The sequence below is a fragment of the Gorilla gorilla genome, chromosome 16 (genome assembly GCF_029281585.2).
Source record: "Gorilla gorilla gorilla isolate KB3781 chromosome 16, NHGRI_mGorGor1-v2.1_pri, whole genome shotgun sequence".
Classification (NCBI taxonomy): Eukaryota; Metazoa; Chordata; class Mammalia; order Primates; family Hominidae; genus Gorilla; species Gorilla gorilla.
Genome location: NC_073240.2, coordinates 98,006,598 through 98,020,258, shown reverse-complemented (window position 1 = coordinate 98,020,258; position 13,661 = coordinate 98,006,598). Strand labels below are relative to the sequence as shown.

Here is a 13,661-nt window from a genome sequence, read left to right as displayed (position 1 = left end):
TATGATGAAATTTCTCTTTTTCCAGTGTTGTTGCAACAACTACCACTCATGATAGGTTGCTTCAAGGTCTATAATAGTCCCTGAATCTGAAATTCATGAAGTGCCCTCAAGATCAGCCTTGTGTGTGCTGAGTCTTAACTCTGCCCCAGTAGGCACACTGGTCCTTAAATCCCCTTCTGAACACACACATGCCTGTCTCATGGCCCTCATCCCCCTCATTTTTCTCCCTGAGCTTGCCAGGATGGCCCCCAAGCTTGCTTTCAGCTGCTTTTAGTTCTAATTTCAGAAAAAAAAAAAAAAACCAAACAGTATCCTGTATACCTCATTTGAAATTATTTTATTCAGAAAAGTTCATGCTGGGCATGTATGCCAAGCTCCGAGCTAAGCTCCAAGGATCCAGAAATATATGAGAAACAGTGTCTTGCCCTATAGGAGCTCTGGAGAAAGAGAAATGGAGACAATGAAGAGAGCGTAGCCTTGGCCTTGAATAGGGAAACGAAAGGCAATATTGGGGTTTGGCCTTGAGTAGACATCCAGAATACAGCATTCCAGGACTAGCATAACATACTAGGCTGCTGAGTCTAGTATGTCTAGTAGGTCTCTCTTGGAGGTAGTTCAGAAGTGGGAGAGGGAGCTGTGGCACTGGTAGGACAGAAACTTCAAAGACCAGGTGGTGGCGTCTGATATAGAGCCAGCTGATTGCCCTTTCCAGTTGAGTTCCAGGTGGTAAGGGAAAAAGGACAAGAGAGCAGTTCCCTGGGCTGTTAGCTAACTCCATGATGACCAATGGAAGAGCTTCAGGGTAGGGACACTATTGAAAAATCAGGACCAGCAATATGGGTGAAACAGGACACTTCTCCTGTTTATCTTCTGAATCAGTGGGGAAGCAGATGGCACCCTTCGCCTTTGAACCCTTTGGATCCTTCCGTGAGAACAGCTGTTCTCTGTAAACAAAGAAAAAGAGGATAATTAGAGGCAGAATGGCACACAGAGAAAGACATCCCAGATGATGGAGAGGAAAACAGAGAGAATGGGCGAGAAGGAGAACAGTGCTCCCTAAACGTTCTCTCTTCGTATACACAGAGGAAAGATTATCTGGAGAACACATTTGGGTACATGAGTGATTGTCCAAGGCCCATCCAGCCACTCTGGGGACAGCATGCATCGCTGTTGGCACAAACCCATAACCCATGCTGACCGAGAAGCTGCAGAATGATGCTGCCATTCCAAAGGGACAACAGGAGAGAAGTTGTGATCAAAGGCAAAAATAGAGACAAAGGACAGGAGGCTACCTAGGATAAGAAAGGCCAGAGTGAGCTTGGAGAGGGCAGAGGCTGAAGGAAGGGAGGAGGCTCAGTAGTGGGCAGCTGACTATGCTTTGAGCTATCACCGAAGAGACTCGTCTGGTTTACACTTCTTAAAGGAGAATAAGCACCATCTCAGGAAAAGGGAGCAATGAGTAAATATGCACGAGCAGCACTTGGGAGTGAGGAAGGGGGCAGCCAAGGCACTGGAGAGGCTGAACTCTGGATCTCCTAACAAATGAATGGGGTCCTCCGTCTCATCCTTCCCACCATCCCTGGCAGCACCCATCCAGGTTCAGGAAATGGAGAAGGGAGGAAGTCAAGAAACTGGAGTGTTGGCTTTTGAGGCACAGACTCAGCCCTGCCACCTACTTACCTTCCTTTGCAGGCCACACCGGGCCCTTGAGGCCTCCTGGGCCACCCTTGAAAGGCCTCCAGCTGCAGGGACATGTCATGGCTTCTGAGAAATGTCGCGACGAGGTTCTGCAGAAGAGAACACAGGAGTGTCAGGATGTCCCCTCAGCATCAGGAGCCCACATTGAGTGAGAGCCTCATGGACTTGGATTTTGGGAAAAGCTCATCTCTGGCTTGAGTGGGAGGTGCCTCAGGGCTGGTATCTCTTCAAGCCCATTTGGGAAATCTGGGGTGTTTTCAGCTCCTTTCGCCAACCCTTCCAGCCTCCCCAAGTGCACAGGGGCTACTCCTCTTGCCCTTACCACCTGCCTCTCATGCCTGGCCCCGGCCACTGGTCTGAAGGGGCTCTGACAATTCACATTAAGAGACTTAGGAATGCTGCAATTTCATAACTGTCTTCCCACAAAGAAATGGTAGCCTAATAGGAGTCAGACCTACATTTGGAGTTGAAAACTGCCAAGGGCAGGACATCAGATACCTAGGACAAGGCAGCCTCTGAAAAGAGGGGGCAATTTCCTGGTAGAGACAGAAGTTGTCCTGGGCCCCTGACATCCCAGCCGGGGCCATTCCTCATGCCCTTCCTTCCCCGAGGCCCAGGCTGCCACTAAAGACAATTTTCCCAGAAAGACACACAAGTGGATCCCTGGGCTTAGCGGAGATGGAGCAGCCTGGTCTGAACAAGGTGCACGGGCTGGCCTTTTGGAAGCCCCTTCCTCAGGAGAGTCCTGCACTCAGGAACTACACGGGAGAAGTGAAGTGGTTGCTCTAAAGAGCAACTGCCAGCACGTGCTCGGAACCCTGTGGGCTGCCCCAGAAGCCCCACCGGACGCAACTGCCACTGGGCGGGTGGGGGAGGGGTGGCAGCTTGGGCAGCCAAGGGTCCCCGTCTCCTACAAACCTCCTGCACACCTGGGGAAGGCAGCAGCTCTGGGGTCTGCAGGGGGGCACCTCATGGTTCCCAACTCTCCTAGAAGCAAAAAGGGATTCAAAGAGGCCCACTTGATCACCTGTCAGGCTGCATAGCAGTGAGGCTTCCTCCTTTAGCAGGTTCTTGAAATTGTATATCTATATACAAATAGATAAATATACATATACAATATACAGGGTGGCTGCAGGTTTGCTACAGCAAGGCAGTGGGTGAAGGTGACGGGTGTGCAGTTGTGGACTCTGGAACCCCCCAAGGGGCTCCCCTGCTGGATGCAGAGCTGGAGCCTTTGGGCGGCTGACCAAGACAAAAGGGAAGAGGGACGAGACAGAAGGCAGGGCCGCAAGGATGCAAGGCCTTGTCTACTAAGTCCTGCTGTCCCATGTAGGCCATCACCCCTGACCTATCTGAGCCTCAGTTTCTCTGAAAGGAAAATGGGTCATCAAGAGACAAATACACAAGAGGAAAGGAGAAATCATGAGGACAAAATGTCCAGGGTGAATGGAGGGAAGGAAAAAGTTACGGAGATCAAGTAGAACCACAGACAGGAGAGAGCCTTTGGCGAGACAGGGGCAGAGAGGTAAAACAGAGGGGAAGTGATGGGAAGCCAAGAAGAATTGGGTGGCAAGGAGGAGGAAGCTGAGAGTGGAATGGTGGAGACCTGGGGGAGGTAGAATCAGGAACCAGGGCTGAAATGCAGAAGAAACAGCTTACTGGACCAGTCAGGGTTGGCTGGGTGGACCTGGGACGTGCAAGGTGTTTTCTCGTTCCAGTCAGAGGCAGGAGACAGGGAGTGAAGGGCGCCAGCTAAGGCAGGACAGGAGGAGGACAGAAAGCCCAAAGTGTCCTTCTCCTGTCCCCTCATCCTCTCTCCCTCCAGCCCTCCCAAAAGCCTTGCCCCAGAAACAAGGGAATGGAACCCAGGAAGGTGAAGTAGACGGATGGGGTCTGGGCATCCTTTCCAGAGAGAAATGATAGCTTAACAGTGATCAGCTGAATGGCCAGGAAACACCCCCATAATGGTGGAGGGCTGAGCATCCAGTACTGTAGCCTAGGGGAAGGGGACAGGCTTGAGGTCTTCCCAGACTCTTCAGACTCTAGCCGAGGTCTCCTGTCCATTGAAGCTTAGGTGTGAGGGAGACTCAGAAATGGCTGCCAGGTGGAGGAGATCGGGCTGCCTCCTCTGGGGAGGTGCTTGAAGCCTTGTGGGTACAGCACAGAATAGCCAGGAGAGGGGGGTGCCAAGGCATGCCCCCCTCCACAAGAGCCCCCGTGAGGCTGCTCCCAAAACCCTAGCAGGAGCACCTCTACTTTTCCTTCCTCCAACCCCAGGGGGTGGGGGAACTCCCTTTGGACCCAGAGAAGCCCTCACATAGTCCTCCTGCTGGCCAGCTCTGCTATCTCAGGGCCCAGTGCCCTGGGAGAAGATGAAGGCCATCACTGCAGATGAAAACCAGAATCAGACATCTGGGGAAGAAGTGTGATCCCAAGGAAGGAAATAAATGGCTCCCAACATTGCTCAGTGCTCCCCTACTAAGCAGGAGATGGATGTAGGATTTCTCTTCAGGCAGGGCTCTGGAGCATTTAACTGTGGTGTTGCTGTTGGATCATGTTCACACATGTAGAGAGCCAGCAGAAAAGGATTTTGTGGGGAAGGTCCATTAAAACCTTTCTAGGTAAATCAGAGTTCAACAGACCCAAATGCCAGGCATCCTGGCATCCTGGCCAGGACACCACACCACTCACTTCCCTTTGCATTTCCCTATTGTCACTCTTGTCTGATATTTGTTCAGGAATTCACCCATCTGTAAGCTCATTGCTTTATCAAATATTTGTTGAGCTTTGCTGGGCAGAGGGGATACAAAAATGAATGAGACAAAGTTCCTGCATTCAAGTACCTTCCTGGGCAGTGAGAAAGGGCAGACTGGCATGCTGAGAATGAAGAGAGAAATATAGGATGCAGGCGGATGGCTCAGGTAGACATACCCTTTAGTCCCTGCTCTCATGGGTAAATACAGCTACTGGGAGGAAGTTAACATCAAAAAATCCTCCAGGGGAGTCAATGATAATATTTGTTGCCTCTCCCCAGGCAGATAGAAAGTTGGAAACCAGAAAGTTCTTTGCCTACTTGGGAATTTATAGTTTAAAACCAAAACATACTCACACCTATTAATCGGAGTCCTTCCCTTGAGCAGCACCGATGTCGGGGAAAAGAAAACTACCTGGCAAGTTAGGATACGGCAGGAACGGTCTCCAAGACAGCCATTGAAAATGCCCCCAAATGCTGGAGACCTCAGGTTTGAAGGGGTTCTGATGGCCATATGGACTTATAAGGGACATGGTTCAGAGGTTTCCTCAGACCAGCACAGGACTTGGGGAGGGGGAGCAGGGAAGCCCCCAGGATCCAGATTTTTGGGATGTCAGTGCTACAAGGGCTGGGTTTGTGGCTGGAAGCTGCATCCTTGGTGTCCCCATTTGAAGGGCAGAGGCCCAGGGGCAGGTCCCAAGAAGATGGGGACAGCCCAGATGATGGTCAGTGGAGTCTTGGCTGGCGGGGAAGCGGTTCCTGGAGGGGGCCATGAAGAGGTGGAGTGACACTGGAGTATCACCAAGGTGGTGCTTCCTTGCCACCAGAAAGCCGGGCCTGGGGAGGAGAAAGGAGGAAGATGACTCAGCTGGAGTGACAGCCTCCCTGCTCCCTGCTGCCCCTGTATTGGGCTATCACTGCTGGGGAGTGCATCCAAACAGAGGGCTATTTGATCAGTCTTAAATACCCACAGGACTCCCAACTCAGGAGAGACAGATGGGCAGAAACAGAAAAGTAAATGCTGAGATTATATCTGAAGAAAGAGAGAGAGAATAGCAAGAGCAGAGAAAAGAGTCAGGATGAAAAACCTCATTGTGTCGAGAAAAGAAGGAAGGACAGGAGAGGAAGAACACAGTGTCCCTTAGGAAACCAGAGTCAGAGTGAGGTCAGGACAAGGCAAACAGCGCAGGAAGAGGTGACTGGCTGGACCTCGCCCAAAGAGGATTGAGCCTGAAGGCTTCAGGGATGTGGTCTGTGCTTCCTCCCTCTGCCCCTAACTCTGGGGACATGCCTCTCTTGGGGATAGAATGCAGATGAAGAGAAACAGAAGTGGCCAAGTCAAGAAGCCATGGGCTGAGGGTGCCCCAGGTGCCCACTTCCCTTGGGGCAAAGCTCATCCCTAGTTTACTAGGAGTGCCTGACAACTGGCCCCTGTTCTGGGCCAGTCCCAAGCCCGTACAGGCAACAGGGCACGTGTTTTTGAGCCTCTCTCCCACCTTCCAGCCCTATCCAGGTGTCTCTGGGAAGGGTTCTTGGAGCCTCCCCCTACTGTCAAAGGAGGCCCTCCAGCAGCTGCCCTGCCTGACCGGGCACAGCTAGCTGTCTCTGAGGAGTTGATGCTTGCAGCCGCATACCTTTTTTCTTTCAAAAAGATCTGCATCTTAACTACAGTCTGTTTCCCACTGAGAGGAACGTGGCTGCATAGTTGATGTCAAGGAGAGAAAGGACTGTTTGGGGCTGAGGGGTGGGGACATGGGTCCTGGATCCCCCTCACCCTTCCCTGGGACTCAGACAGCCCTGGGAAGTTCAGTTATGAGGAGGACGCAAGGGACCCTAGCTCAGCCCCCGGCAGGCGGGCTGGGAAAGGAGTGGCCCTTCGTCTGGGGAGGGACTGGGCTGCTCTCTGTCCAGAAACTACATGGATAAGCAGTTGCGTGATATGCACCCAAAGACAGTCCCCAGGAAGCCCTGCCATTGAGAGTCAGTGCCACCACACGGCCCTCTCTGCACCCATAGACCCCACAGATAGGGAGGAGGGCTGGTCCTGCACCCAGAGGACCCCTCAACTGGAGTGAGGCTCCCCAGCTCCTCTTACCCAGAGAGCTCTGCCTATGAAAGGGCCCTCCAAAGAGACCAGAGCTGAGAGATGGTCCAAGCTCCCCTGCGGCAGTTGTGGCTGTAAAAAGAGGGGTCTCAGGATGAGATCTGGGGTGCCTGAAAAATGGTCAAATCCCAGTGCTGGGATTACAGTTCAAGAGGCAAGCAGCAGCAGCCTGCTCCACGAGGTTAGGCTGAGGGCTGCTCTTCAGCTTGGCTCCCAAGGTGGTTTGCTCTGGATCAGCTGCTTTGAGTATTTGACCCGTGAGTGACCTGCCACTTTCAGGTCATCTTGGACCCCAAGCCAAAGTCTCACAGAAGTTGCCACTCATGACTTGCCTGAGTACATGGCACCGAAACAAACAATGCTGGCCTGCTTTCTTTTCCTTTCTCATTCCACCACTCTCCACAGTCATGTCTCCATTCACTCATGTATTGTTCACTGAACAGCTATTAACTTGGCCTTGATATGAGACATAAAATAGTGAGTGGCACATAGTCCCTAACTTCAAGTTGCTCACTGCATCCTGGGGAAAGATACGGTCCTCATGAGGAGGGGGGTATTGTTGATGCTTGCTGGGGCCTTCCTTAGACTTCAGATATCGTAGGCTATCTCTTCAATTGTACCTCATAGGGAACTAAAATAACTTAGATTGTAAAGATAGCTAAAATGTCACTAGAAAACAACTTCAATTAGAAAATATTTTAGGGGTGGCAAGGAGTGAGTAGGCCTCTGCCCATCAAGGTCTCATGGTCTTAAAGGAGACGCTATTTTGGGTGACTAAAGTCCCATTGTCTGCCTTTATGCCGTACTGGCATTTTAAGGACCAGGAGAAATCTTCGGGGCTACATGTCCAATGTGGAGAGTGCCCTGAAATTCTGGACACTCCATCTCTTAAGGGTTCTGAGGGTGTCATACGGGCTTATCAGGAACAAGCGTCAGATGCTTCCCGCGACCAGCACAGGACTAGGGGAGGGGAAGCAGGGAAGCCCCCAAGATCCAGGTTTTGGGGAGGTCAGTGCTATAGGGGATGGGCTTGTGTCTGGAAGCTGCCTCCTTTTGTGTTCCGAATTGAATGGCAGAGGGTGGGGGGCTGCTCTTAAGAAGATGAGACAGCCCAGATGATGGCCAAATGGAGTCTCAGGGGCTCCTGAAGGGGGCCAAGAGGAGTTGGGGTGAGGCTACGGTATCATTCAAGGGTATCATTCACATGTTGCTTCCTTGTGATTAGAAAGCCAGGTTTGAGGTATGATTAAATGGTAAATTTTGTAATGCGTGTGTTTCATTGCAATTTTTTAGATATGGCATGGGGAGGAGAGAAGGTGTCCTCCCTTCAGCTTTGAGGATGGATAAGAGTGACGTGGCCAGAACCCTCTCTGCTGTCACTCTTTGTGGAGCCCCAACACATTCTTTACAAAGAAGGAATGCCAAAGGAGGGCATTTTCATCTGACTCAAATGCCTAGAGACCTCGGGACCCTGGACAGACAGAGACAGAGGTTATGAGGTTACATTTGTGAACTGAGACAGAGGGAGATAAAGCCTCCTGAGAAAGAGAGAGAACAAAAACAGTGGTGGGGAAGATATGATCAGAGACAAAATTAGAGATAGTAAAGGTGGAAACAAGGCACCCAGAGGGGCAGAGAGCCACAGCCACAGGGGGAGAAGAGAGAAGTACAGAGACCAAAATATGAAATCGTTGGGCATAGTGAGCCTTCTGCTGGCTGTCTTCCAGGGGAAGAGTCAAATTCCTCTGAATTTCATGGTTTAAAGAGACAGAAATTGAGTCATTAGAGATTTTCAGTGGAGGAAGGACAAGGGATAGGCAGGTCTCTCCTGGGACAGAACCACTACTGTTGTCTGGGACTCAGAGATGTAAGTCACTTGCTTTGTCTAGAATGGCTCATCTCCTTGGCTACCAATTGTCTTGCTACCTTCTGGTCAGGTGTAGGGCCCAAATTAACTAAGAAGACTGAAGAGAAGAGAGGAAGAAGCGCGAGAGCAGAGGCCTGGCTGGGCAAGATGAGTGCTCGGCCTTTAGAGACCCAATTCCTGCTGCTGCCCTCATTAGCTGCCCCTTGGCAGCCAGGGACCCACAGCCCTGCCCTGAAGGCTCTGGACAGCTTTGGTCACAGCTCACCTCCAGCCTGGATGGGCCTGGTGGACTGTTCTGTGCTTGTTTGGGAAGTCCCCCTCCTTCTACCCTTTAGTCCTTCCTCCTCTTATCTGGTCTCTCCTTTCCAAAGAGCCTTAAACTTTCTCAAAAGCAGAAAGCCAACTGCATGTGGATGAGTTTCTTCCCCAAAGAAAGTTTAAGCTTCGTAGTGAACATTTCTTAACAAAATGAAAAAGATGCAGGGTCAGGGGCTGGCTACTTTTCGGAAAGTGGGTAGTTAGTCATGGTCAGCTGATTTTCTGACTTCCGCGAAAGCACAACCCAGAATGTTTCTCACTTTATCCCCTTCCAAAGCCCAGGCAGCCTCGAGAAACCTTCTAAGTGGGTCCCAGGCAGAACTCTCTTAGAAGGAGAACATCCTAAAATGCTAAGACTGCAAATGGGAATTCAGAGAAGCAGAAGACTTCTCAGGAATGTCCAAATCACAATAATTAAATAAGCAAGATACCCTAACCTATAGTCTAGGGCCCAGGACTAGTCTGGTTCTGACAGGCTTTTCCTTCATCGGTGGCCTTTGACTCCAGCTGACTTCGAGAGACTTATTCCTCTAGGATAGCCCACACATCCCATTGATGAATCTGCTAAGTCAGAGAAGGATCTGCGTCCTTGCCCTGTGAGAACCTTCTGCCTACAGTAAACTCCCAGTCTGAAGGGGGCATACAATCAAGTGTGTAATCCTGTGGTCCCATGTTAAATGCAATATAATGTCCCCTATGCCCTGATGCCTAGGAGAGAACCCTAGAGTCATCAAGGCAGCCATAGTAAAAGACTGCAAGGCCTGGCAATCTCTTTAATGGAAATGCCTTTGGAGATATTTGACCTGTCCTCAGAGTAGCACATGGCAATGAAACAGGCTCTCACTCCCCGGGGGTGCAGAGGTTTCCAAGATTGTGGTCTTGGGTGACTGAAATACAGTGCTTGGATCAGGAACTCTGCTATTTCCAGGTGGAGAGTAGAAAACCAAGAGAAGGGAAGTGATGGGTCAGGAATTTGTCCCTCATGGACCATCCCTTTCCTGTCTGTGGAGCCTTCCAGGAAGGAAGGAAGGTGGCAATGAGAACACCAGCAAGGAAGGAAGGCGGCAATGAGAACAATCTGGCTAATGAGGTTAAACTCAAACAACAGATCTGGTGAAGGAGGTTCCTTTGCCCTCCCTGGAATGTCCATAGGCCTTTCTTTCTTCATGGTACCTATCTTGTCATGCTGTAGACAATTAAAATTTTTAACGTAGACCAACACAGACGCATCCTGCATCCTGCTCTTGAAGGATATGCAGAATGTCCTGCAGCAAGGCAAAGTATGGAAAGCAAGAGCAGAGAAGAGCAGCAGAGTCCTGAAGAAAACAGACATGGAGTGCAGGGGAGGTTAGGGGAAGGGACAGGACAGGAGGGGAAGGAAGGGGAGGGAAAGGGAATAGAAGGGGGATGTGGGGTCTGGGGAGTCAGAGCTGGGTCAAGGGCATGGGGATCCAGGAACCTTTGTCCAGGAATGCATACCTTGATCCAGTCTTGCTCTGGAAAGAGAACTGTGATGGAAATCAAAGACCATGATGGTCAGAGGCACTTGGAAACAGATCACTGTCTGACTTGCCTGTTCCCTCTTCTGATCTTCAGCATAAGTTTCTGAGGGAGAGGAACTCCATGTAGAATGAGCTTCGATAAGGCTGCCTAAGAGGAGAGGAAAGGAAAAGAGGGCGTTTTGCCAAAGGGAGGGGCTGGGACTTGCTCCCAGTTAGCCCTCTGACAGCTTGCACTTTGGAATGTGTGTAGGTTGGAGGCAAGGGGGTGGTGCAGAGAGAGGGCTGTGGTTAGGGGAGAGGCTAGTGGTTAAAGGAATTCAAGTCCTTGTGAGGCCAGCTACTAGGCTTCCATCCTCCAGGCTGTTCCCTTGAGGTCTTCATCCCTATCTGGTTCTAAGGCAAGCCATATCCCAGATTCGGCATTGAAGGGAATTTGGATTGACCCAAGCCCACAAACTCTCCCTTCAAAATAGGCACTCCCAAAACTAAAGGGGCCCTATTGTCCTCAGGAAGAACAATAACAATCAGGGCCAAACTTTGAGTTTTTTTCACTCCTGGAAGGGATGTATATCCATACAGGAAGGAGGGTGAACTGCCTGCCCCAAGGTAGGAGGAAGAATGGCTTTCCAACAAAAGCTTGAGCATAACCTCATTTTTATGCTCTAGGAAATTATCAAATGACCTATTATTAAAGATTCTTTTAGAAAGACAAGGCAAAATTTGGCTGTTAAGAATGCCTTGCCTAGCACATTGGGAGCCCAAGGTGGGCGGATTGCTTGAGCTCAGGAGTTCAGTACCAGACTGGGCAACATGGTGAAACCCTGTCTCTACTAAAATATGAAAAAAAAAAATATATATATATATATACACACACACATAAATATATACACATATACACATACATATACATATACACACATATATACATATATACACATATATACATTTATATATATACATATATACATATATATATAGAGAGAGAGTTGGGCGTGGTGGCGTGTGCCTATAGTCCCAGCTACTCGGGAGGCTGAGGCAGAGGAATTGCTTAAACCTGGGAGGTGGGGGTTGCAGTGAGCTGAGATTGCGCCACTGCACTCCAGCCTGGGTGACAGAGTGAGTCCATCTCCAAAAAAAAAAATAAGAGTGCCTTGCTCTGGTGGTCTGAACCAGTCATCACCCTTTTTATCTCATTATTCTCTTTCCTTGGGATTACTCCCCATCTTCCTGTTTCTTGGCTTTGATCACTCCCAACTCATTCCCAGACAACTCATTTGGAGTGATTCTTGTGTCAGGAGACTTTGCTCATGCTGAGCCCTGAGTTCCCTGGGAAACCCACATCTCTTTACTAATAGGACTTTGTGTTGCAAATGAGAATGCCTGTTTTGAAATGAGCATTTGCGGACTCTGTTCTTTTTCACAAGCATTTTTTTTAATCTATAAATTTAATATGTATCTTTTATTTTTTTCATTAAGGGCTCAAAGGACTTGTCTTGATCTATAGTTTTGGCTACACCTGCTTGGGAAAGTGTAGTCTGGGAACTCCTGCCACCACTAACTCACTGATTTCCACTTGCCTGAGATCTACTAGGATTCCTCAGTTGCAGATGTTCTGACACACTGAAGCTATGCCTTACCTGACAAGCTAATACCCAATTCCTTCTAGAACTCATGGATTTATATTTCTGTTCTCTCCCCACTCTTGTCCAGACCTTTACATCCTGGATTCTTTACCATTTCTGCCCCCAGGACTCTTGGATATTGCATTGTCACTCATATCCATAAAACACCTTAGGAACTGGACATTAATATGTTAATGTTATTCAAAACACATCCATGGAAGCTCAAGTGCAAGGCATATACTCTAATAAGTCTTGGGGATTCAAAAATGAATGAGAAACCATGTCTTTTCCTCTAAAAAGCAATCTTGTAAAATCGCGTCCAGAAGCTTCCAAGACATTAGAGGTGACATTGAGTTTGTAAGCTAACATACGGAGTCAATTTCTTGGATGGCAAATGGAAAAAATCCTTGAAGCCTCTAGTCTGTGAATGGCTGGGGTTGGGCTTAAGAAGTTCCTGGGAAGAAGCTTGCTGACAGAGTAGATACTCCCTGGATGAGTCAGCCTTTCTGGATGTGATTCTAATAATGGGGTCCACAGTTGGAGAGGGAAACCCCATTATCAGAGTTCCCAGCTAGAAGAAGACAGACAGCCAGTGGGGCGAGTGTCAGAAGGTTTGTTTTCATGTCTGTTAACCAAATGGTGGCTACTGGAAAAGTGAAAAAAGAGTGATCAAGGAAAAGGCAAGGCCAGAACGGACCTGAGGAATGAAACACCACCTCCAGGGCACAAGGTCCCCCAGCCTGGAAGCTGCTTGCTGATGTCCAACTCCACCCCTGCCTTCTAACCCCGCCATAGCCATCCCAGTGTCGTGTTCTTCCTATGAAAGAAAAAGTCAAATGGATGAGCCACAATGTCCCTACTAGGGAAAGAGAATCTGCAAGGTAGGGAGAGAGATAGCTATATAGAAAGATACAAAGAGATACATAAAAAGAACAAGACATAGAAATAAAATAACAAAGTGACAGCAGCAGAAAAATAACAAAAGAACTGGTTGCTTCCCCTAGGAGAAAATCCAGAGTGCAGAGCAGTGATGAGGGGATTGGAGGCAAGCAACAGATAGAGAATGCCAGCAGAAGGCAGAAACAGAGGTGTCCATGTCACAGACCTGGAGGGATTCAGAGAGGGCAAAGGGCAGAAGCGGGACTTTAGCCATAATATTCTGTCCCAGTGAGCCCACCATCTGTCCCTAGCATGCTCATGCTTCTCCCCACACATTCACAGCTCCTGCACAAAGACAAAACCATAGAGGAAAGCACTCAGAAAGGAGCAGGATGAGGGAATGCAAAGAAAAGGCAAATGAGGGAAGCGTTGAAAGATACAGGGAACAGAGAAGGGGTTCTGGCCTTTGGGGTGGAGGCCAGAAAGATACCCAAAAGGCTGAAATGTGCCCCACAATCATCACAAACCCCACCTCCAGGCAGGCTCCTGGTACACAAGGAAGCAAAGGAGTAAAAAATATGGTCGGATGAATCGCTTGGGGCCACTGAAATATCCCCAGAAAATTTCTCTCTTCAGCTTTTGAAATACGTTATTCTAACTCAGAGCTGAAGACTCTTAAAATTCTTTTGGGTACTATCCAAAGTCTAGGTCCCCATCATTGCCCCTTGCCCTACTTAAGGCAGGAGGAGGTGTCTGGTATCCACTAGACACCATCCAGTGAAGTGCTCTTGAACTCAGGAACTTGTCTCATCTTAGTACAGTGAGGGAGTGAGGTGCTTGCTTCATTTGCAATCACTGGCCTTTGGCCTGGTGTGAGGTCCTAATCCTGTGCTCTGGAGCGGAGAGCCAAGCCTCTGTG

At 49.4% G+C, this 13,661-nt stretch overlaps 1 protein-coding gene across 2 annotated transcripts; it reads right to left on the bottom strand.

Annotated features, from left to right (window-relative positions):
- Positions 1-311: 311 nt before the first annotated feature.
- Positions 312-2,519, bottom strand: LOC101149712 (spermatogenesis-associated protein 8). 2 transcript variants are annotated; one of them, XM_055362944.2, is made up of 3 exons: positions 2,157-2,519; positions 1,681-1,787; positions 312-944 (listed from the first exon to the last, which is right to left on the bottom strand). In XM_055362944.2, exons 1-3 carry the CDS (start codon positions 2,283-2,285, stop codon positions 812-814), a joined length of 369 nt encoding a protein of 122 aa, XP_055218919.1. In that variant the 5' UTR covers positions 2,286-2,519; the 3' UTR covers positions 312-811. The 2 variants fall into 2 exon arrangements, with proteins under 2 accessions (XP_055218919.1, XP_004056851.4); XM_004056803.5 differs by having other exon boundaries at positions 2,197-2,513.
- Between the last annotated feature and the right edge of the window lie 11,142 nt (positions 2,520-13,661).